This window comes from Grammomys surdaster, unplaced genomic scaffold, assembly GCF_004785775.1.
Source record: "Grammomys surdaster isolate TR1022 unplaced genomic scaffold, NIH_TR_1.0 449, whole genome shotgun sequence".
NCBI lineage: Eukaryota > Metazoa > Chordata > Mammalia > Rodentia > Muridae > Grammomys > Grammomys surdaster.
In genome coordinates, this window is record NW_021604868.1 from 428757 (window position 1) to 452449 (window position 23693).

At 38.6% G+C, this 23693-nt stretch overlaps 1 protein-coding gene across 2 annotated transcripts; it reads left to right on the forward strand.

Annotated features, from left to right (window-relative positions):
- The first annotated feature begins 5813 nt into the window (after positions 1 to 5813).
- Positions 5814 to 23086, forward strand: Prdx4 (peroxiredoxin 4). Of its 2 annotated transcripts, XM_028781482.1 has the most exons (7): positions 5814 to 6156; positions 9188 to 9305; positions 11586 to 11702; positions 13453 to 13575; positions 15306 to 15436; positions 18225 to 18259; positions 22976 to 23086. In XM_028781482.1, the coding sequence occupies exons 1-7, from the start codon at positions 5907 to 5909 to the stop codon at positions 23024 to 23026; spliced, it is 825 nt and encodes a 274-aa protein (XP_028637315.1). In that variant the 5' UTR covers positions 5814 to 5906; the 3' UTR covers positions 23027 to 23086. The 2 variants fall into 2 exon arrangements, with proteins under 2 accessions (XP_028637315.1, XP_028637316.1); XM_028781483.1 differs by lacking the exon at positions 18225 to 18259 and having other exon boundaries at positions 22976 to 23064.
- Positions 23087 to 23693: the final 607 nt, after the last annotated feature.

Below are 23693 nucleotides of genomic sequence, written 5' to 3' on the forward strand. Positions count from 1 at the left end.
GAAAGCATGAAAATAGGAAGGAGACTTGGTGAGGAGTGTTCTGGTGGGAAAGAGAGGATCTGGGAGCAGCATAGAAGGGTACAAATGTCTAAACTTCATTATATAAGTGTATGGAACCGTTAACCATAAAACAGAGCAAGCATTCACAATTTACAAACACAAAACAAAATCCAAGAAGAAATTTGTATGCTGTATATCTAAACTCCAAGTCAGGCTCCACTGGCTCCTAAGCTCCATACCCTTTCCAAGGCTCAAGTTGCCTTCTTCCTTAATCAAAAGGGTAATTCACACTATCCACTCCTTGAATTTGAAGCAGATACTGAAGATCAGTTTATCTTTGTCAGTGTCAAGGCTTCCATCATGTTGTCTGGACATCTGGGATACTCATCTTTCTTAAATCACCCTCCTCTAGTCAGGACATGACTTCACCTAGTTATACCTATCTCATCTTCAGGGAGTCCAAGCATCATTTCCAAAGGAATGATTTCCCTGGTAGCCTACCAACTTCTGGGACACTCCAGCAACTTCCCCATGCTATGTTCCTATGTTATAGGTACACAGAAGCTTGAATTTCCCATCATTTTGCTTATTGGTTTGTACTGAAACATTTATGGACCACTGGCTCCACTTTTGTGAGTACCACTGAGCAGCTTGAAGATTGCTGGGGTGTGTCCATTTTGTTATTATTTTTGCTCCCCAGTGACAGTGTCTAGCATATAGCAGATTCTTACAAAGATTTCTGAAATTAAATAAGTAATCTAAGGTCTGCTTTAAAAATTCTATTTTGGGAGTTTTCTTCTACAAAATGATGATGCCTCAATCTAAGAGTAAATGGGGCAATGACAGTGTTAAGCAGTACAACAAGTGTGTGAAAAATATTTGTGAATATGCGTGCCTTTCAGGATCCATAATAGCTGTGCCTTTATAAATATGCAGCAGACTTTGGGGATTCTTGAGTTTTTAAATATTTTAACTTTTTAAAATCATTTTTAAAATTCTTGTCGCCTAGCTTATGAGAGATACTTCAGAGCACATTCTAGTTCCTGGGTATTCTCAGTTACTTTAAGAAATATAAATTAAGGTGAAAGTCATATTTAAAATTGACCTTTCTCATTTTATTTCCCCCTAACAAGCATTGTCTGCCTAGACAAAAGGCAGACAACAGAATTTGCCCATATTGAGCCAAGGGGCTGCTTTCAATGTGACAGTGTGGTAAGACAAACAGCTGTGGGTTTCTGTTCTGTGAGCCTTTGCTGCTCACTCTAGGCCAGTTTCACTCTTTTGAACTCTTTTTAAACTTGTGTGTGTGTGTGTGTGTGTGTGTGTGTACAAGTTTATACTCACGTGGAAATCAGAGCATAACTTTGCAGGAATCAGTTCTTCATTGTCCATTTTGTTGAGACAGGATAACTCTTGTCTCTACTGTGTACTTTGGGGCACTGGGTTTCCCACCTCATGATAGGAATCACTGTAATCTGATTTTTTGATGTAGATTCTGGGATGTGATGGTTAGATTTCTGTCAACTTGACACACGCTACAGTCATCTGGGAATAGGAAACCTCAACTGAAAAAAAAGAAGTGCCTCCATCAGATGACCTGTAGGCAACTCTGTGGGACATTTTCTTAGTTACTAATTGATGTGAGAGAACCAAGACTAATGTGGGGAATGCCACTTGCTGACACTTGGTCCTGAGCTGTATAAGGAATCAGGGTGGGCAAGCCAGTAAGTAGTGTTCCTCTCTGGTCTCTACTTCAGTTCCTTGCCTCCAGGTTCGTGCCTTGAGTTCCTACTCTGATTTCCCTTTACAATGGACTGCTCTCAGAAAGTGTAGGCCAAACAAACCATTTTTTTTCAAATTGCTTCTAGTCATAGTGTTTTAACACAGAAATAGAAAGCAAACTATGATACAGGATGAAACTCAGGTTGTTGGGTTTGCACTCCTACCTACTGAGACAACCCCATGGCCCTTAAATGTTTAAGCTGACTCTGACATTGTCTAACAGGAATAAGAAGAATAGCAATACAGGAACCATATTGAGGCTTTGCTCTAAAACAGTAATAAATATTCATTACACTCACAGTTTTTATGGGTCATAAATTCAGAAACAAGTAAACTGCAGAGATTCTTGCCTGAAGTGTTCCATGTAGCTGCCATCAAGATGTCAAACAAGGCTGCAGTCACCAGAATGAAACATGGCTGTATCTGCTTCCAAGACCATATGTTAACAAGGTAGTAATGGTACTTCAGGGGAGGCCTCAGCTTCTTCCTACATGGCCCATTCAGATCTATGGGATGTGTTTAGGATGATGTGGCCATACATGGACCTTCATAAAGCTGTTTCAACATCCTCACAAATTGGTAAATGCCTTCTAGAATAAGAGAGGAACAGATGTTCCCATGATTAGGTCCCAAGAAACCGGGGACAAATGGCTAAATGAGGTGGCTTTTAACATATCAAAGCAAACGCTTGCCACCAGGCTCTTTCAGCATCTTAAGTATGAGTTACAAAGTCCTGGCTCTGCTCAGCACTTCTCATCTGCCCCCTGCCCTAAGGGTCTCCAGCATCAGAGCTTTGCTTCCCCTCCCTCAGTTCTTCATTCCTGTATAACCCAGCCATTTGGACATGAGCTCTCTTGGCCTCCCATGTGCTATCTCGGTTCTCAGTTCTCTCCTGGTTGCCTCTCTTACCTGTCTCTTGAGCTTCCCCCATCTCTCTCCTCTCATGGCCTGGTTAATTCTGGACCCCTGCAGATGCCTCTGGCTGTTCTCTCGGATCTACAATCAAAACCTTAACCTCAGCCACATCTTGGAGCCATCATGTCCTGATTTTCATTCACACATCACCTCTATAAAATGACAAAAAGAGTCAGAAAGCTTGGCCTCTGAACCCGTTCAGCTAAGGATTACACAAATTGGTATCTGATTAGTAAAATCGAAAGGCTAAATGGAGCCCCTAACAACAAGGAACAGTAAAACAAACAGTAAAATGGCAGCTTCAGATACAACCTGAACCACCAGCAAACAACAATTATAACAACAAAACCAAATCACTGTTTTCCAGGGCCAAACATTGAACATTTGGAGAATTAGCTATGTGGGTCGTCACCCAGAGAATTGAAAGGAGTCTAACACAGGTGTAGACCACAAAAAACCCTGGTGCAGTGACTGAAGGTGTATTTAAGTTACCAGTCAGAGGGAAGAAAGTGAATAGGATTGAGGAACTTCACTTTGAGATCCATAGTGGAACCTGCCAGTATAACCATGACAATATCAGATAGGGATTCTACAAGGAGGTATTGAAACTTTTGACAATCATACAAGGGTGTGCACTTTTCTCACAATTTTTGGACTATGTAGGGCCCATTAGAGGTAAAAACAAAATGTGTGAGCAAATCAATACACTTAGGTGACCACTGATTAATATCTGTAATATTGTAGATTTCAGAACACCTCCTCTGTGTCTGATGGTATTACATTTTTAATATTGATAACCAACTTTAACTATGTGGTGGGTGCCTTGAGGGTCAGGCCTGCACTTCAAGGTTTCTGGTGGACACTACTATGACAGCATAATGCCTGCTCAAATGTCATTGGCTGAAGGCCTCAGGACAAGTGGCACTCAGAATGCCAGCCACCAAGAGTTTTCAGATCAACTGAGGGACAGAGAGAGAGAGAGTAGGTGCCAGGGAGGTGACCAACTTGGTCACTCTCCCCAATGGGCAGGGTGTTCACTGAGGCCCAGCTGGTGAGCGATCCCTGGTACCAACTGGGACATCTCAGATTAGCCTAGGACAAAAGAGGTGTAGGGATATATATATCACTCTTTCCCAACTTTTTAAACTAAGTTCAAACTTAGGGTTAGTCGCTGTTTTACAGTCACTATGGATCACCGGAGCCGTCCACGAAGCATGAGCCACGGTCGGGTGTCTGGATCTCAAATGCGAGATCCCAGGGTCCCACTTCCATTTCATGTTGAGCAGGAAGCTAGGGAAGGAGAAGAATGGGAACGGGAGCTACCTCGTCAGAGGCCTATCATCTACGGACCTCCAGAAAGTGAAGAATTACAGGAAACTGTTATGAGTAAGCATATTCTCCCCGGGGGTGGGGCATGGGTGCTTCTGGGAATTGAAATACCCTCTGTGTTTTGGACATGGGGACTGGGCAGATCTGACAAAATGGCTTCAAAGTCTATGGTCCTCCTACTGAAAATGGCTATTTCTAGAGAGGGAAGTCACGGAGTTTAGAAATAGATCACGCTGTAAGGAAAAGAATATTGGACGAATAGAGTCATAAAATATATGTCAATTGTGCTTTGGGAAAGTATAGTGTGAAAGGATTAATGGGTCAAACGCTTAGAGGAAGGGAGAGCAGACATAATAATGGCCGATAGTCCAAAGTTTTATATTAAAGATGGGATTAGGGAGCTGGAAGGATAACTCAGAAGATAAGAGCACTGGTCGCTCTTCCAAAGGACAAGAGTTTGATTTCCAGCACCCTTATGGCAGCTCACAATTGTCTAGAACTTCAATTCCAGGGGATCTTCCAATGTCCTCCCCTGGCCTTTATGAGCAGCAGGCACACAAGCAGTGCACAGACACATCTGAACCGAAAGTCCATTTTAAATAGTCATTTTTAAAAGCGGATGGGCAGGGTCTAAACCAAAGTTATGGTTAGGAGCTCATCAAGGCAGCAATAGGGCCCAGGGAGCTGACAGGTGACGTCACAATTCAGTCTTTGACAATCTAAAATGGGACTGAGCCCCTAGGCGATGGGGCAATCACAAAATGGCGGCTGGACATGCCCTAGTGTATCATGGGTAGGAGAGCCAAAGCAGCAGAGGAAGAGGGCTGGATGGGTAAAGGGTAACTACACAGCTGCACTGTGCTAGGAAGGGTGTCTAAGAACTTTTCAGGTATTGACTGGAAAGCAAATCTTTGAAGCAAAATTAATTCACCTGAACTTCTTTCTGCCTGCTAGAGGAAAATAAATGTTTAGCTCTCAAGTCTTTCTAGGACTGAAAAGAGCTGGAAAGATGAGTCCTGGTACTGTACAGGCAAATCACTCCAGGGGTGGGGGGGGGGTGGCGCAATACATGTCTGTACAGCAATTTTGTAGTATCCATGGCCTGGAACTCCCCAGCCTCCTAAACCTGGAGTAATCAACAGGGCAAGTATAGTCAATCATTATATTTCAAAATCACTGTTTTGGATGTTTCCCCATAAAAAGATGACTGAGGTGGTGAGTACATCCCGTGTTATATTCATCAGACGGTTCCCTGTAAGTACATAGGAGTATGATCTGTCAAAAACAAAACGAAAATGTATAAAGGTGACCTTAATTAGAGGTATAAATTGTGGTGGCACATGTCTTTAATCCCCAGCACTCAGGGAGGCAGAGGCAGGTGGACCTCTGAGGCCATCCTGGTCTACAGAGTGAGTTCCAGGGCAGCCAGAGCTACACAGAGAAACCCTGACTCAAAATAACAACGAAAAGTCTATATTGCAAGTCCTTCACAGGCACATAGGTTATTTTGAACTTGTGAGGAGGTGGTGTGAGGAGTTAGGGAAGGTCTGTTATAGAGATGGACTTGGAAGTACACCTTCAAGGACATGGAAAGCCAGTGCTCTGGAGATCAGTCACCAGCCACTCAGGGAAACTGCATTTGATAAGTTGGGAAAACACTCCAGCTTGGCCCTCTCTATGACGCAGGCGCAGAAGCCAATGGGGGAGGGGCGGAGCCTGCGCCCACGTGGCGGGGGCAAGAGGGGCGGAGTGGGGCGGAGCAAGTCTCGCGAGGCCGCGCCCTTGTTCGCGCGGTCTTCAGCGCGCGGTTTTAGCTGGCTGCCAGGCGGCGGGGGACTCAGTGCTTTAGCTGAGGGACGTGTTTTCGCGCTCGCTCAGTCATGGAGGCGCGGTCCAAGCTGCTGGACGGGACCAAGCCGTCCCGTCGCTGGCCCCGAAAGCTGGTGTTGCTCCTGCCGCCGCTGCTGCTGTTCCTGTTGCCGACCGAAGCTCTGCAAGGCTTGGAGAGTGATGATCGGTTCCGGACCCGCGAAAATGAGTGCCACTTCTATGCCGGTGGACAAGTGTACCCCGGAGAGGTGTCCCGGGTTTCGGTCGCAGATCACTCCCTGCATCTAAGCAAAGCCAAGAGTAGGTGGTGCCCTGCGGAGGTTGGGTGGATGAGGCAGAACTCGGGGACTCTTAGACCCTAATTGTGGATGCTACAAAGGGTGGGGCTGGAGTTGGGCCGCACCCCCCAAGGCTGCCTGGGAGTTCTTGGTCCACCCCGACGCTTTTGTGGGTGTGAGGATGGAGGTGGGTTCCTGGTGTGAAGAAAGAAATAGTTTCCTCTGATCAGATTTTGGGAGAGGTAGCGGTTACCCCAAAAGCCGCAGATGAGGGTGTTCCTAGTCCCTGGCTTACAGTCGTGGAGGATGTTGTGCAAACTAAAAGACTTCCTTAAATATCCGAAAGTGCCTGCAGCCATCCTGTCTCCTTTTTTCCAAGGAAGAAAGTACATTGATAAGTTGAATAATGATTCACAGAAAGTTTGGTTAAACAGAAAAGTGGTTAAACAAAATGGTCAGGAGGTCAAACTTTTTTTTTTCTCAAAGCTTATAAAGATTTTTATTGAAAGTCATCTCCCCATACTTTGTAGAGTTAATAGATACTGACGTTTCTCTAAAAAACAAAAACAAAAAACAAAAAACTTTCTTATGGAATATTTTGGAGGGAAACGGGAAGAGGTGTAAGAGGCCCAGTTGGGTTGGTGGTAAATCTTGCTTACTGCCAATTGGGCTTTTCGTTATTTGTCTTTCTGTCCAGTGTTTGAAGCTAGTGGCCACTCTCAGAAAAGACACGTCAGACTAAGAAGATAGTGAGAAAATTGAGGCCTGCTGCATCTGGATATTAAGATTGCCAAAAAACTGATGAGGGCACACAGATACAGACCATATCTTTCCCCTAACCCACTTTTCCTAGGGGTTATTTGACATTTTGGTTGTTGTTGCACATTCTGTGCTAGTATTGAGTGAAACAATAGTTTAACTTGACATTTTGGGCTCTGTTTTTTGGACATGGGAACTGGACGGGTCTGACAAAATGGCTTCAAAGTCTATGGTCCTCCTACTTGAAGTTGCAGAGTGCTGAGATTACAGATGTGCTCCACCACATCTGGCTACTTCCCAGTTATGAACCTCTAAAGATAATGGGATGTTGCTACCACATGCCATGAATGAAAAAGCCAAGCCAATTTGCCTTTTATAGTTTTTACCATTTATAGTTTCACAGTACAAGTTTTTACCATTTTACCATTTATAGTATGTATTATAGTATAGTATTTACAGTATAGTTTTTACCATTTTACCATTTATAGTTTCACAGTACAAGTTAACTACTTTGGAATTGGTTTTAGAAAGACAGATTTGCTTTAAAAATATTTCTAAGTTTCATTGACTTCACTTGCCTGAGGAAGATATTCTGAAATGTGCTTACTCAAATACACTTCCTGTTGGAAACAAAAGCATTCCAAAGGAGATTTTTTTATTCATAAAAGGCGATATTGTGGAACAGTTAAGGCTATTTTTTAATCATTTTGATAAAATACAAATATCATAATACATTTTTTTCAATGAGCGTTAAAAATGAGGATGTAACCTGATCCAGATTTGTGTTTGGAAAAATAATTGATGGTAGTTAGACAGGGCATTTAAATTGTTTTCATTATACTTCTCTGTATTTACCAGAATTCTTATGTTCAGGATTGTTAAGGCTGTGCTAAGGATGTTAGGACAGTGTTGCTTGCTTTGTTGAGACAAGATCTCACAGTGTAGCCCTGGCTGTCCTGGAACTCTCTATGTAGATCAGGCTGGCCCCAAGCTCACAGAGACACACCTACCTCTGTCTCCTGAATGATGGAATTAAAGGCATGCATCACCATATTTTAAAAAATAAATGCAAAGGGTTGCTTTTGGAATTGTGTTTAAAGATCTTAGAAAAGTAACTGCAGTTTTTCAATTAAAGATTTGCAGTAATCACCTTTCAGAATGAGATTTTCTTGACATGGTTTTCAGTATACGTAAAATCTTTAAGTAGTGTCATAACAGGTCATTACAGTTATTATAACCTCCTGCTTAGGCATTTGAAGTACTGTATGTTTTAGCACATTTCTAATTTTCTCATCTGGCCTTTTTCTCTTAACAAATTCATGGTTATTTAGATAGTTTTGACTCAAGGTGAGACGTCACATGCTATAGTTTGTCTCTGTAGTGTGACTTAGTGCTGGCTTTTATACAAAAGTATGACAGTTGATTTCTAGAAACCTTAGTCCAACTTGGAAGCAAGTATTGATGTCATTATATGTAGTGGTTTTGAAAGTGTTATCTGAATGCATCAATAGCATGAATGGACATAATTATCAAAGGATGCTGGCTAGAGTTACAGCATGCCCTTACAGGACAGCAGCACTATTGAATTTGCATCAAGTCACTTGAAACTTGTTTGTGGTTAGGGGGAAGTCTCCTTTTTCAAAACCTTCTAGTGAAACTTTCCCATGATCTGGAATGACTTAGAAGAGCTGTAGTAAAATATCTAGTAGAGTTTACTGCAGGGATAGGATGTAAGAATTTGTGGGTGTGGCCGAGACATTTTTCTCATTGTATTCAATTTAATGTGAGTTAATTACAATAACCAGAAAAAATCTATATAAAAAGTATTTTCACTATTTCCTCTATTACAGATATAGGCAATAAGTAACACTCCAGAAGTACTTGCTTGTACCTGTTGCCCATGGCATCCCAGAGACTTTCGTGCTGTATAATATAATATAATATAATATAATATAATATAATCCTGACAGTGATATCTTACAGACTAAGAAGATCACTCCCACATCTTGCACCTTGAAGATGTTGTGAATAAATACACCATATTACTCCATCACTAACTTTTAAAATGTTTATACTTACATTTCAGGGTAATTGGTTTCCTTTGTAATTCTTCGTATCTTATTTATTCTCTAACAATAAGGTATTGTTCTAAGTTCTCAGAAGTCTGTGAGCTTCCAGACTGCCAATGAAGTTCAAAGATTTAGAAGCCTCAATTTTTAGTGTTTTTTCTCAAGCTGTCCTTGGCCATTCCAACAACTTTCTCAGTGTTATAGACCGCTGTTTTTCTTTCTTAGTTTCCAAGCCAGCGCCTTATTGGGAAGGAACAGCTGTGATAAACGGAGAATTCAAGGAGCTCAAACTGACCGACTATCGTGGGAAATACTTGGTTTTCTTCTTCTACCCACTGGATTTGTAAGTAATATACACAAGTAGCCATTAATAAAGTGCCAGTCTTTGTCATTTGTTATTCAAGAGCAACAAACGAGTTTTTTCAGCTGATGGTTCTTAATAAGGCAAGCCGAGAGAAGGAAGATAATATCTACTATATATTTGAGTTGCAAAGACGAAGAAAAACTGGTAATATTTTAGCAAGTATTGAATGTAAGAGTTAATACATAATTGTATTTACTGTAAAGGCTTTGCTATTTTTATTTGCTATGTTTTCCTGAGATTTGAACATTTTAATATTAATAAATATTTAACATATGTAATACTTTTTGATTGTGGGGTTCAGTTCTGAGAGTATTATTTGAACGACTGACCATAAAGTCAACTCACAGTAAGTTGCCTTAGAGTTTTATTTACATTAAGGAGTTTATTTTGAAAAGTATAATTCTGACAAGAATGAAATTCTCAGCAAGAGTAAAAAGAAACTCCCCCCTCAAAAGAATGTTATCTCAACCTCTTATATTCTTTTCTATTTGAATTTTTAGGGGGTTATATAAAGTAACTTAAAGATCCCTCTACCTTTGACACTACACCTTTTTCCAGTAAGATGAATCTAGAACTATGTAGATGAAAATTAAACTCATTCAGTACACTGTAAGCCAAGAGTTAACATTTTCCCTGTAGGACAAAGAACAGTAAGTAATTTTAAGCTTGTTATCTCTGTGCAGCTGTCCATCTTCTCCATTCTGTGCTTAGAGCTATAGATAAAATATACATACATCATTATTGCTTTGCAGCAGAGACATTTTACCAAATAAGGACAGGCTTTGGCCAGTAGAACACAGTTTGCCAGCCCTCTTTTACTAAAAAGAAGTGGAAAGAATTCTAATAAAAATTAGGACATTAAAGTTGAAACAAGTTATCTTTCAAACCAGCTTACACTCTGGCTCCATTAACTAAAAGAATAAGTTAATTTCTAATGGAACCCAGAAGTAGAGATTTTGATATAGTAAGAAAGAGGACAGAATCTGATCATTATCCCTTTAGAAAATAACTGAAGTATGTAATATAATCCAGGCTACCAAAGACAGTTAGTACTGTTTGTTTTCACATCACAGTGCTGTGCTTGAACAACTGAGTTATTTTAAATCCATTATTGGGTTCAAGTAAGAACTTGTCCTTTAAAATTGTTTTTCACAACTTATAACCCATAAATTAAGAATCATATATTTCATGTCACCCAGTACACATTGATACATACACAGGGTAACATTCAGTCTGTGTGCACAAGCACAGCAATGCTTGATGTTAAAATACTGAAAACCTTCCATATAAAGTGGTAAATAACCACTTTTCCCACATAACTTTCCAATTTGGCTTTCCCAAGTGGTCCCTTTATGAAAATTTGAGATCTATACCTAACTTCAAGTTAAGATTGAATAACACTACTGAACACAAACATGTGTACACACACACATATGCACAGACATGTCTAATAAATAACTCTACCCTGCGTGTGATGTATTATCAAAGTTTATATTTCAATGCTGGTTGCAGCTCACTAAATTAGTTTAACTGTGGTTTGAAAAAATATCCTACCCAGGAGGGCTGGAGAGATGGCACTCCACCTTCAGGAGACTTCATACTCTCTCTGGCTTCCACAGGTACCAAGCACATACATGTTACACAGACATACGTGCAGACAAAAAAGCTCAAACATAAAATAATAGTAAACCTTCAAAAACTACTGCCCAGAGTAATATCCTCTCAACCTGCCATTCTGATAAAATTTTTTATTACTCTGGACAGTATTTTATGTGAGACTGGAACACAACATGGAAGAGGATCTATGCAGAATCAAGAGATAGAACTAAAGAATATTATTGCCTTGTCTATAAAATACATTTAGAGGCTAGCCCATAGGAATAAGAAAAACAAGTAGCAAGATGATATAGACATTATTTAGATCCCTTGAGATCTGTAAAACACCCAACTACAGAATATTAAAAGCTCATGAAAATGGGGGGTGCTGCGAGGAAGAAGGAAACATTTGGCCACTCACTGATCAGTATAATTATAAGAAGAATCTCTGTTGAAGTGCAATAGAGAACTCAGCCTTCCTTTCAAATATTTAATTAAATAGTCTTATAATTTCACTTGGAGAAAACTCATCTATCAGTTGTTCTTAAGGTGTATTTTTGTATACTCAGAGTGTCTGTAATAATCAAAAACTCATTTGAAAGTTTGTTCAAATGTATGCTTATTTTGAGAAAATTGACTTGTTTTCTTTTTCCAAATTTTTAGTACCTTTGTGTGTCCAACTGAAATCATCGCTTTTGGGGATCGAATTGAAGAATTCAAATCTATAAATACTGAAGTTGTGGCCTGCTCTGTTGATTCTCAGTTTACCCACTTGGCCTGGTCAGTGTTTTGCCGTAAAACTGGGATAAAATGAATAGATTTGCTTCTTAGCCTTGTTTTAGATAGCTCCTAATATGATAATATTATAGTAATTATATATTGGGTATCCTTAATGTGAAGAAAAAGTAAAACATTGCATTTTCTGTTATATAGTCATCAGTGTGTTAGTTCGAATTCATTAGCTTTTATAGTTTTCAAAGCAGTAATTTTTAAAAAATTAGACTAGTATGGCTCAAACAGAAGGATCTCTGATACCAAGGCTAGTTCAGGCTACAAACTTGAGATCCTGTCTCAAAACACAAAACCAAAAAATTAGTTCTAGTACAAATATATTATCATGAAAAGATGTTTCCCTTAACAAACTGCAAAGAAAGTGCAAGTTAAAATGAGAAGACCTGCCATTTCTCCATGTCCAGCTGGCCAAGACTGAAAAAACTCAGCATTGTTTGAGATGTAAAGGAATGACACTCAGTATAGAACAGGTTTCAGCAATTCTGGAGAACAGCTTGGTAACATGTCTCAAAATCTGAAAGTGTATATGAGTTTTCAATAATGTCAGCAGTTTTGTGCTGAAAATTTTTACATAGTGAAGATCATTGAGAATTCTTTTGATTTTAAAATGCAATGTTCAGTCATTAAACTTTTACATGCAAAACACAGGTGTTTTGATAAGCACATCAACATTTTTAAAGATATGTAACAAAGTCCAATTAGTTGGGGACCTACAATTATAAGTAACAAATATGTCCTGATTACTAATAGATGAATATTAAATCTACATGCTCATTTGCTTTACCATTTTTGTAATGATTATAATTCCTTCTAGGATTAAAATGATGTCAACTAAGAAATAATACCATCCCAAATAATTTAGGTGTGCTCTTCTAGGAGAATCTGGAGCTATATAATCAACTAGCTATGGTCTATACTAGTACTATCCAAGGTTTCTACGTAATGCCAGAACTGGGGCTGCAAACCCCCAGAGCAATATTTCTGGTTGTGTTTTGTTTTTGCTGCTATGTTAATATCCTTCCATGAGGTAACAGCCCACAAGTGTTGTCATTTCAGGTTACAGATACTTAAATCTGAGGACTGATGGATCTGAGATCATGACTAAGTTCCCTCACTGCTTCAAACGGAGTTTATTTTTTAGCCTTGCAGAGCAGGCTAGGGTCTCTGAGGAGACCCTAGCTGTCTTCCCCTTGCACCCTAGCTGTCTTCCACAGCCTTGTCTCGTGATCCATTCTAAGGCTTAAGACTTATGCTTTTATTATAATGAAATCCAGTATTATGTAGAATTTATGTATATCTAAAAACTTTAAAAATCCAAAATCTGTCTGGGCATGATGGTCCATGTTTTTCATCCCAGCACTGGGAAAGCAGAGGTGAATAGATCTCTAGGATAGAGGTTAGTTTGTTATCCTAATTATCCTGCACTCCTTATTCTCACACCCTTTAATCTATCAATTCTTCTAGAAGTTAACAGAGGTATATGCAAAAATAAGAATATAGGATACTTCCAGTAGTATTCATAAAAGAAAAATGCAATTGGTTTTATGTCTGTCAGTAGAGAGCAGTAAAATATGCCATTTCATACATTTTATTCAGTAAAGAAAAAAAGCACAAAAATAGAAAGTACAGTAGCCTCTGTGTGTGTGTGTGTAGTTGTATTTATATACTGTTATGTGTAGGAAGAGTTGACTTTTACTATATGCCATTTATCACTGAGAGGTGATGTGTTCTATTACAGGATTAATACCCCTCGAAGACAAGGAGGACTGGGGCCAATCAGAATTCCACTTCTTTCAGACCTGAACCATCAGATCTCAAAGGACTATGGTGTATACCTTGAGGATTCAGGACATACTCTTAGGTACCCTTCAGTGGTTAACATTTTGAAAAATCCAAGTACATTTATAGTCCTCCTAGAAGCAGGTGATGCTTAGGAGTTAGAAGATAGGTATTTTAATCATGTATATTATTTTGTTCTACTTGCAAGAATGTTGTAGATTGCCTTTAAACTTTCAATACCCTATTTAAACCAGAGTTGTACACTGTTAGAGCTAGAGGCCTTTGACAACCTCTCTATTTATAAATAAAAGAAACAGATGTGTGGGTTTCTATAAATTTTGTCACAGTTATAGAATCAGTTAATAGCAAAGACCAGACTGTATCTGGGTCTCCTAACTCCTTAGAACTTTTGCCTTTTTTCTCAACTGGCTCCAGTAATGTTTTTCTAATGCGTACTTAGTACTCCACAAACTCATATCTTTGGAGAGACCCAGCAGCTTTTTTGTTTTTTGTTTTTAAACAGTATATCCCTGGCAGGCCTCAAACTCAAGGATCTGCCTGATCTGCCTGTGTCTGTCTCCCAACCACTCCCAGCATTACCCAGCAGCTTTCACTAGACTACATGAGCGAATATGTACAAAATAGAATTCTTTGATTAAAGAGGGCAATTTCAACCTTAAAAAGTTGTTAAACATTGACCAAGTAATATTACCCAATAATGAATTTGCCATTTTATTTTTATTAATAGCTTTTCTTTTTTTGAGATAAGGTGTCTCAGCCCAGGCTGGCCTTGAAGCTGAACTACATAGTTAAAGATGACTTTGAATACCTCATTGTCCTGCCTCTGCTCCCCAAATGTTGATATTTAAAGTCAGATTCAAAGTTATTTTCCCCTTCAGAGAGAAGGACTGTTTATTGGTTTCTGAGGCAGAGTCTTACGTGTAGCCTTGGCTAGCCTGGAACTGACTGACTTCTAACTCAAAAACATCTATTTGCCTTTGTTTCCCTGGAGCTGGGATTAAAGACCTGGGCCACCAGATAGATTTGAGGGTTTTTTATGTTTCCTAAATAGGCATTAACTATATGTAATACTGGATTTCATTATATTTTCATACATGTATGTAATGAATGTATCTTGATCCCCCATTAAATTCCTCATTATATACTCTTGTCCCACTCCTGCTGACCCTCTCCTAATTAGTCCTTCTACTTTTGTGTCTTCTTGGCATGTATGTGTGTGTGTGTCCCAGTGAATTTAAGTAGAGTAGTTAATAGAAGCATGGAATCCTTACCATTGGTTCAAAAAATGTATTCCATCCCCCCAAACAACCATTAATTGCCTGTAGATACACAAGAAGGGCTTAAACCCTTCCATTGCCTTCTTATAAATCCTGAAGGATGGAAGGAACCCCTTCTCCCCAAACATTTTTTAAATTAGATATAGATAAGGCATGTCTGCGTATAGGGATATGCACATGTGAGTGTCGGTGCCTTCATAAAGAGCCATCAGATACTCAGAGGTGGAGTTACCAGCAGTTATGATGCCTGAAGTGGGTGATGGAAAGACTTGGGTCTTCTGGAAGAGCAGTACATGCTCTTAACATGCTGGAGAGAGTTATCTCTCCAGTTCCCCAAAAGAAAAATTTCAAACTAACATTTAACAGTGACAATTCAAAAGTATACAGTAGATGGGGAATAGGAGTGTGTGTGGCAATAGAGTAGATAATGGTATACTGCTGATTCTATATAACAGAATACTTAACATTAATTGAGAAGAAATGGGATCACCTTTACCATCTCTTTGCTTCACAGAGGCCTCTTTATTATCGATGACAAAGGAGTCCTAAGGCAGATTACTCTGAATGACCTTCCTGTGGGCAGATCAGTGGATGAGACACTGCGTTTGGTTCAAGCCTTCCAGTACACTGACAAGCATGGAGAAGGTACCTTTTTTATTTGAAAATATTGTACATATTTATAATGAATTTTGCTCTTTTTACCCCTCATGACCCTCTCTTAGCTGCTTCTTCTACTAAATTCTTCTCCTTCCTTCCTACCAAGATCCCTTCTACTTTTGTGTTTCTATTGGTGACCCATTGAATTTAAGGGTTGCTTGTATGAGGTGACTAAAAGTGGGATTATTTACTAGACCATGGATAACCTATCAGTCGCTATACCACTGAAGAAAATAATGCTTTCTCCCCCATTAAACGCTTCAACCAGGTGTGGGATCTATGCATTCATTCCCTTATCCAGGATAGGATGTTGATAGGCCCAGCCTTGTGCAGGTAACCACACCTGCTATGATCATGAGTACAACTGTTGCGTCATGCCCAGAAGGTATCATTCCCTAATAATCCTCATTCTCTGGAGAGAATGCTGGTTCTGTCTTCCAAGGTGTTCCTGGAGCCTTGGAGGGGTGATACAGATGTCTTCTTTAGGGACAAGTACTTAGCAGTGACTTATTCTCAGAATTTTGTCCAGTTATGAATCTATGCATTAACTGCCACCTATTGCGAAGTAGAATTTCAGATGCAGGCTGAAAGCAGCACTGTCTACATCTATAAACATGAAACATTGTTAGGAGGCAGTTTGAGGTCATATCCATGGAGCAAACCAATAGTAATAGGATCAATCCCTCATAAGGTCTGTGACCTCCTGCCCATCCTTTTTGCTTTTTAATCTTTATTTGTGTGTATGTCAGGCAGGGAATAATTTTTTTTTGTGATTTGACACAAAAATATCCTATTAAACGCTAAACCATAACCTTTCCTTTATTTTCTCCATCCTCTAAATATCACATTAACATTTTAATATCACATTGAGTTGCAGTCTTTAAAATTTCAATACTTTAATAGTTCGTTATCTTTTTCAATCTCAGGATTTTTTTTTAGTGAAATGAAAAATAGACTTGATTAATATTTATTGTAGATTCTACCTCTAGAATTCTCAGGGGAGAAATTTTATCTGAGTACTTTTTACTCCTTTAAATAAGTCAGCCTGCTAAAAATACTCTTGGATTCTTTTTTTTTTTTAACACAAACTAGAGCCTTGAGAACTAACACAAGAAAAATCTATCTCAGAAGAAAAATGGAAAATACATTCAACCCACCCAATCCAAAAATCAGTGCTCTGTTTTAAAAAGTTCAGAAAAATACAGAGTCAAAATAAAATTAAACAGTAAGCAATCATGCTCTTTGTAAATATATTTCTTATTTGTCTACTTAATAATTTTGTTTCAACTGATGCAAATTATATATGATTATAAAACTAGACAATATAGGAGTCCTTATTAACAAAATAAATACTAATCCTTGATGCAGAAATGTTTTACTCATGAGTTCTTTATATTTTATTAAAAGACACAATATCATCCTACAAAATACTGCACTTATTAACAAGAGCATACCTGATGATATTTTAACTTATTCTTAGAGATCAGCCTGACCTTCTCACAGATTAAATTTGCACACACTCTGGGAGCCAGCACCTTTTAACCTGCTGATCCCAGTTACTCAAAACAGCACTTCTGTGAGTACTTGTTACCCATTGCTGGCAAGCCTGTAAAATCCCTTGTAGAACTTATCAACAGTCTACAAGACACAGTTGGCTTAACAGCTAAAAACAGAAAGTCATTATAATTCATTTTTCGTGGCAATGGGCAATTTCATTTTTCTAATTTTATCAGAGTATAATGTATGTTGCACTGAGACAAAATTTTTATAAAAATGTAATTTTAGTATGAAAGTAGGTTATATTTCTGTTTTGTAGTACATGAAAAAATAAAATTTTTAACTTTCTATTGATTCTTTGTGAATTTCATATTATTTACTCTAATCTCACTTATCTCCCTGTCCCTTCATATCTGCTCTCTACCTTTGCAACTCCCCCCTCCAAAAAAAAAACAAAGCAAACAGACAAAAATCTGGTTGTGGAAGCTATAGTATGTCACAATGTGCCCCATAGTATACCCCTCTGTCCACACATCTTTACTTGCAAATGTTCATTGCACTGAGTCATTGATCTGGTTCAAGGCCTCTGGCTTCTGTAACAACATCAATACTGGATCCTCACAGGGTCCCCTCTCAGATATCCTGTTGTGGCCCTGGGTCATGGAAATCCTGCAGCTTTGGATCTGCAGGAACACCCCCTGTTCATACATGGGGTAGATGTTGGAGTAGACCAACTCAGACCTAGATCTGGGTGTGGGTGGTAGCATAATTTGATTTCGTATTTTAAATGCAATTTGAAACAACATACTCTGATTATGGTTTTCAATTTAGTAGATTTCTTTTAGCAAGAAAAATTGCTAATTGAATTTTTTAACAAAATATCAGTCTGTTGATAAACAGGATACCTTGGCAGTACCACAAAATATAGCAGGATATAAGACAAATAATCTTACTGGTTATATATTTAGAGGAATTTTTCCCTCACATAGCCTTTTTAGTTCACCAGGTTCCCATATCTTCCAATTTCATTATAAATATCCATTTCATTTTTCATATTATAATTGTAAGTATAATTGATAAAAATTAAAATAAACTGCCTTCTAATAAACTCTATAAATAAAATTCTTTAGTGTTAGCAGACAACCTAACAGAAGCCAAGTGCTTAATAGTCTGGACATGTTTAATGTGTTTTTTTCTTTTTATGGAAACAGATTTGGGAATTACTAAAGAAAATTAAACAGTTTTTAAACTTCTTTTTTCTTCTTTTTGTTTCCTTTAGTCTGCCCTGCTGGCTGGAAGCCTGGTAGTGAAACAGTAAGTCATATTATTTGTTTTAAAGGCATGGCCAGAGCCAAAAATGTATGTCAACTTTAATATAATCTTTCTTTATAATCAGACTGTCCTGATTTCCAAAGTGAAGTAATTATTGCAAAGCAGAAATCATACTGAAGGCATTTTCTGGGTTATTGGGAGACTAGCTCAAATCAGGGGAGTCAGAATTAAGATAATATTTTAAATTTTAAAGCTGACAATAGAGAGAAATATACTGTTAAAAAAAAAAAAAGGAGAGACCGAGAAAGCAAAATAGAGTTATGGGAGAATAAACTTAGAGGGTGTGTATAGAATTTCCTCCTATAGTGTGAGCCAAGAAAGCAAAACCTCTCTGTGTATAGTAAAAGGTTTTATAAATTGGAAACTTGCTTGAAACTTCCTTTTGTTTATTGTTTGTTTGTTTGTTTTATTTTTTAGGTTTTTTTGTTTTTGTTTTTAAATGTATTTTTTATTGGATAGTCTATTTACATTTCAGATGTTATCTCCTTTCCCCATTTCCCCCCACCCCCAGGAACTCCCTATCCTGTCCCCCCTCTCGCTGCTTGTATGAGAGTGTGCCCCCACCCATCTACCAATTCCCCCCACACACCCTCGAATTCCACCACAGTGGCGCATCCCACCTTCACGGGACCAAGAACCTCCTTTCTCACCAATGCCCAACAAGGCCACCCTCCCTTACATATACAGCTGGAGCCATAGGCCCCTCCATGTGTGTTCCCAGGCTATCTGTTTAGACTCTGGGAGCTCTACTTGGTTGGTATTGTCACTCTTCCCATGGGGCCAAAAGCCCCTTCAGCTCCTTCAGTCTTGTCTCTACCTCCTCCATTGGGACCCCATTATCAGTTCAATGGTTAGCTGTCAGCATCTGCCTCTGAATATGTCAGACTCTGGCAGACCTCTAAGGAGACAGCTATATCAGGCTCCTATCAGCATGTACTTCCTGACATCCACTACAGTGTCTGCATTTGTTGACTGTACATGGGATGGATCCACAGGAAGGGCAGTCTCCAGATGGCCCCTCCTCCAGTTTCTGTTCCACGCTTTGTCTCCCTATTTGCTCCCTTGAGTATTTTGCTACTCCTTCTAAGAAGGACAGAAGCACCCATACTTTGGTCTTCCTTCTTCTTTAGTTTCATGTGGCCTGTAAGTTGTATCTTGGTATGGTGAGCTTTTGAGCTAATATCCACTTATCAGTGAGTGCATACCATGTGTGTTCTTTTGTGATTAGGTTACTTCACTCAGGATGATATTTTCTAGTTCCATCCATTTACCTAAGAATTTCATGAAGTCATTGATTTTAATAGCTGATTAGTTCTCTATTCAGTAAATATACCACATTTTTTTATATCCATTCCTCTGTTGAAGGACATATGGGTTCTTTCCAGCTTCTGGCTATTATAAATAAGGCTGCTATGAACATAGTGGAGCATGTGTCCCTGTTTATGTTGAAACATCTTTTGGGCATATGCCCAGGAATGACATAACTGGGTCCTCAGGTAATACTATGTCCAATTTTCTGAGAAACTGCCAGACTGATTTCCAGAGTGGTTGTACCAGCTTGCAATCTCACAAACAATGGAGGTGTGTTCTTCTTTCTCCACATCCTCGCCAGCATCTATTATCACCTGAGTTTTTGATCTTAGCCATTCTGACTCGTGTGAGGTGGAATCTCAGGGTTGTTTTGATTTGCATTTCCCTGATGACTAAGGATGCTGAACATTTCTTTAAGTGCTTTTCTATCATTCTAGTTTCCTCAGTTGAGAATTCTTTGTTTAGCTTTGTACCCCATTTTATAATAGGGTTAGTTGATTGTCTGGAGTCTAATTTCTTGAGTTCTTTGTATATATTGGATATGAGGCCTCTATCAGATGTAGGATTAGTAAAGATCTTCTGATAATATGTTGGTTGCCGTTTTGTCCTATTGAACGTGTCCTTTGCCTTATAGAAACTTTGAAATTTTATGAGGTCCCATTTGTCAATTGTTGATCTTAGGGCATAAGCTTTTTCAACAAATGGTGCTAGTTCAACTGGAAGACAACATGTAGAAGAATGCAAAATTGATCCATTCTTATCTCCCTGTACAAACCTGAAGTCCAAGTGGATCAAGGACCTCCATATAAAATCAGATACATTGAAACTAATGGAAAAGAAAGTGGGGAAGAGCCTTGAACACATGGGCACAGGGGAAAAGTTCCTGAACAGAACACCAATGGCTTATGCTTGAAACTTTCTTAAACAACTTCTAAAACTTCAGATTTTTACCTTTTGAAAATTAAACAGTAGTTGGGAAAAGAACAAATAAAAATACTGTTAGCCAAAGACAGGCAGGGGTGTGTTAGTTAACTCTTCTCCTTCAGATGCACACCTTTTTTTCTTTAGATCATGGATCCTGCCTTTGGGCTTTACCTTTGCTGTTCTTACTTAAAAAAAAAACATTATGCATTGTATGTTTGTGTGATAGGGGGCTCTGCATGTCTCCATGTGTGTTTGGAGGGCAGAGGACAACTTGTAGAGTCTGCTCCAGGGACTTTTACCTTTTTGTGGGCTCCAGGGATCATCAGACTTGTATGGCAAGGGCTTTTACTCACTGAACCATCTTGCCAGCTCCTTTGATGCTTTCTTTATTGGTCTGTGACTGGCTGGCTCTTCCTTTTCACTCATTTCAGCTCAGATGTAATCTGGGAAGTCTTCTTACAGTACTTCATACCATTTCCATTCACTATTCCATTGGTTTGTTGTTTTGTTTTGTTACGGGTTTTAGTTTTTTGTGTGTTTGGTTTTGTTTTGGATTTTTTTTTTTTGAGACGGGGTTTCTCAGTGTATCCATGGCTGTCCTGGAGCTTGCTCTGAAGATAAGTCTGGTCTAGAGATCACAAACGTCTACCTGACCCTACTTCCCAAATGCTGGGATTAAAGACATGCAAAGTCACCACCACCAAGGCCATCAACGTGTTTTGTTTTGTTTTTTTTTATTTTTTTTATTGGATATTTTATTTACATTTCATATGTTGTCCCCTTACCCCATCCCCCACCCACCTGGGAACCCCCTATCCCCTTACCCCTCCTCCTTCTTCTCTGTGGATGTAACCCCTACTTACCCCCCCACTCCCACTTTCCCACCCTCAAAATTCCCACCCCCTGGGGCATCCAGGCTTCATGAGGTCAAGGATCTCATCTTCCACCTATGCCCAGCAGGGCCCTCCACTCTTACGTATTCAGCTGAAGCCCTGGATCCCTCCCTAAGTGCTCCCAGGCTGGTGGTTTAGACCCTGGGAGCTGTGGTTGGTTGGTATTGTTGCTCTCCTCATGGTGCCACAAACCCTTTCAGCTCCTTCAGTCCTCACTCTAACTCCTCTACCACAGTCAAAAAGTGACAGAATATAAATCTGAAGACAAGAGACATGAGTTATCTAGTTCATTAATACATACTGTCTGGCTAATGTCATATAGCAGGTGCTCAGCAAATGTGTGTTGAAAGATCAAATCCAAAACACATGGAATTATTTTTGTCAATTAAAAATTAAGCACAGTATATGTTAACACATGTAAATTTTTTTCTGAAAAACCTATGGTTTTTACCAGATTATTAAAGTTTATGTCCCCCAAAAGTTAATCTCATAAATACGTAGCATTTTCTGAATTGTCTAATACTTTTCCTAGTGAATCTTTTCTCCGTGGGAGTATTCACTGATCTTTCAGGAATGGATTGCTCAGAATATACCTTCAGTGTTATTTTTTTGTCACAGTTGGTTTGCTGTATACCTGTGGACAAAATTGCCACAGTAGAAATACTTTTTAAACCACTAGCTTCTTAGTCATAGTTATATGCTAAGCCTGTACAGTTAGCCAAATATAAACCAACCTTATGCAAATTTATCATTTAAAATAGTGCTCAAGATACCTTTAATGCAGTAACTTTATGACCCCATGTTCCTTGGAGGAGTTTCTTTTTCTTTTGAGTATTCATTCACTAAATTTTTATTATTTATCTGTGTTATCATTTCCACTTTTTCAGCTGGAGATTATAAAATATTGCATTGTGAGACAAGCTTAGTAATTATAAACCTATAATACCAGTTATGTAGGAGGCTGAGGAAGAAAGATCAAAAGTTCATGGCCTGCCTAAGCTATACATGAGTTCAAAACTAGGAGAGAAAATAGAGCAAGATCCTAATTCAAAAATAAAAAGCCTCAAGCAGAGCTTTAGATAGAGCCCAGTGCTAATGCTTTATCAGTTGAAGGACCCAGGGTTCAACCCTAAAAATACCTCTGAAAATTCATTTTATAAATCCTTAGTGAACATACTGCCCCCTTCTCAGGTTATTATTATAGCATCATCAAATCAGCAAATAAATTTTAAAATATGTCTGTGACAATGCTTTAAATGTGTTTACTTAGATTATGTTCAGATATGCCATGAAAGCTTGGTGGCCAAGAGAAATTTTATAAGTAAATTTTGTAGGTAAGTTTTGGGTTGCCTGGGTACAGATGATGTTAATTCATTGAGAAATATATTTGCTTTTTGGAATAGCTGAGATTAGTAGATAGGTCAGATGTAGTTTTTCATAAGCAGTACACAATTTGGTATACAAAAATCAGTGGTTACATCGTTAGTCAAGAGGGGGGGCAATTAATGTCAAGCTATTCATAATGGACCTTGGCTTTTGTAAATGAATAATTTGCTTTTTGTTTTAACAGATAATCCCAGATCCAGCTGGAAAACTGAAGTATTTCGACAAGCTGAACTGAAAAGTACTTCAGTTATGTTGTTTGGACCTTCTCAATAAAGGTCGTTGTGTTATTAACATATTTATTTGCCATTGTGATTTCTTGGATACAATCAAAATATGTATAAAAGTACAAGAATATTTACTGATCAAGGTAGGCATTAAACATAGCAAAGCATCCGCTTTCTAAAGTAAGAAATAACAAATTAAGCCAAACTCAGAATCAATGTAGCTGCCATTTATGAAGTACATACCATGTGGCAGGCAATGTACTAAGGAGGCCAGACACATTTTCACTTTATATTATAACTCTTTATTGTAAGATGAGAAAAATTCTGGTAAATTACTGAATGTTAACATATCTACTTAGCATAGGCAGCATCAGACTTTGAACCCAGATAACTGAACTCTGATGTGTGAGCTCTTATCAATCCACTTTGGCTTATACTTCTGCAAATCTTTGAGCAGAGTGAGTTGTAAATACTTTCCACAGCATCAGATATGGATAGCTGACCCCCATAATTCAAGCCTACTGATCTGTAATACAAAGCTTTCTGAAGCTCCACCCTTTCTCTAAACTCACATTTTCAATTTAGAGGAAATTAATAGTAGATTATTTAACAACTAAAAACTGAAAATATATATACATGTATATATGTATATATACATATATATATATTAGAAATTAG

What these genes read in the sequence shown, in the direction of transcription:
- Prdx4 (XM_028781483.1), top strand. Translation starts at nt 5,907, where the DNA reads ATGGAGGCGCGGTCCAAGCTGCTGGACGGGACCAAGCCGTCCCGTCGC. An exon ending in GATTCAGGACATACTCTTAG is followed by an intron (nt 13,576 to 15,305) that starts GTACCCTTCAGT and finishes TTTGCTTCACAG; the next exon opens with AGGCCTCTTTATTATCGATG. An exon ending in CACTGACAAGCATGGAGAAG is followed by an intron (nt 15,437 to 22,975) that starts GTACCTTTTTTA and finishes TTGTTTTAACAG; the next exon opens with ATAATCCCAGATCCAGCTGG.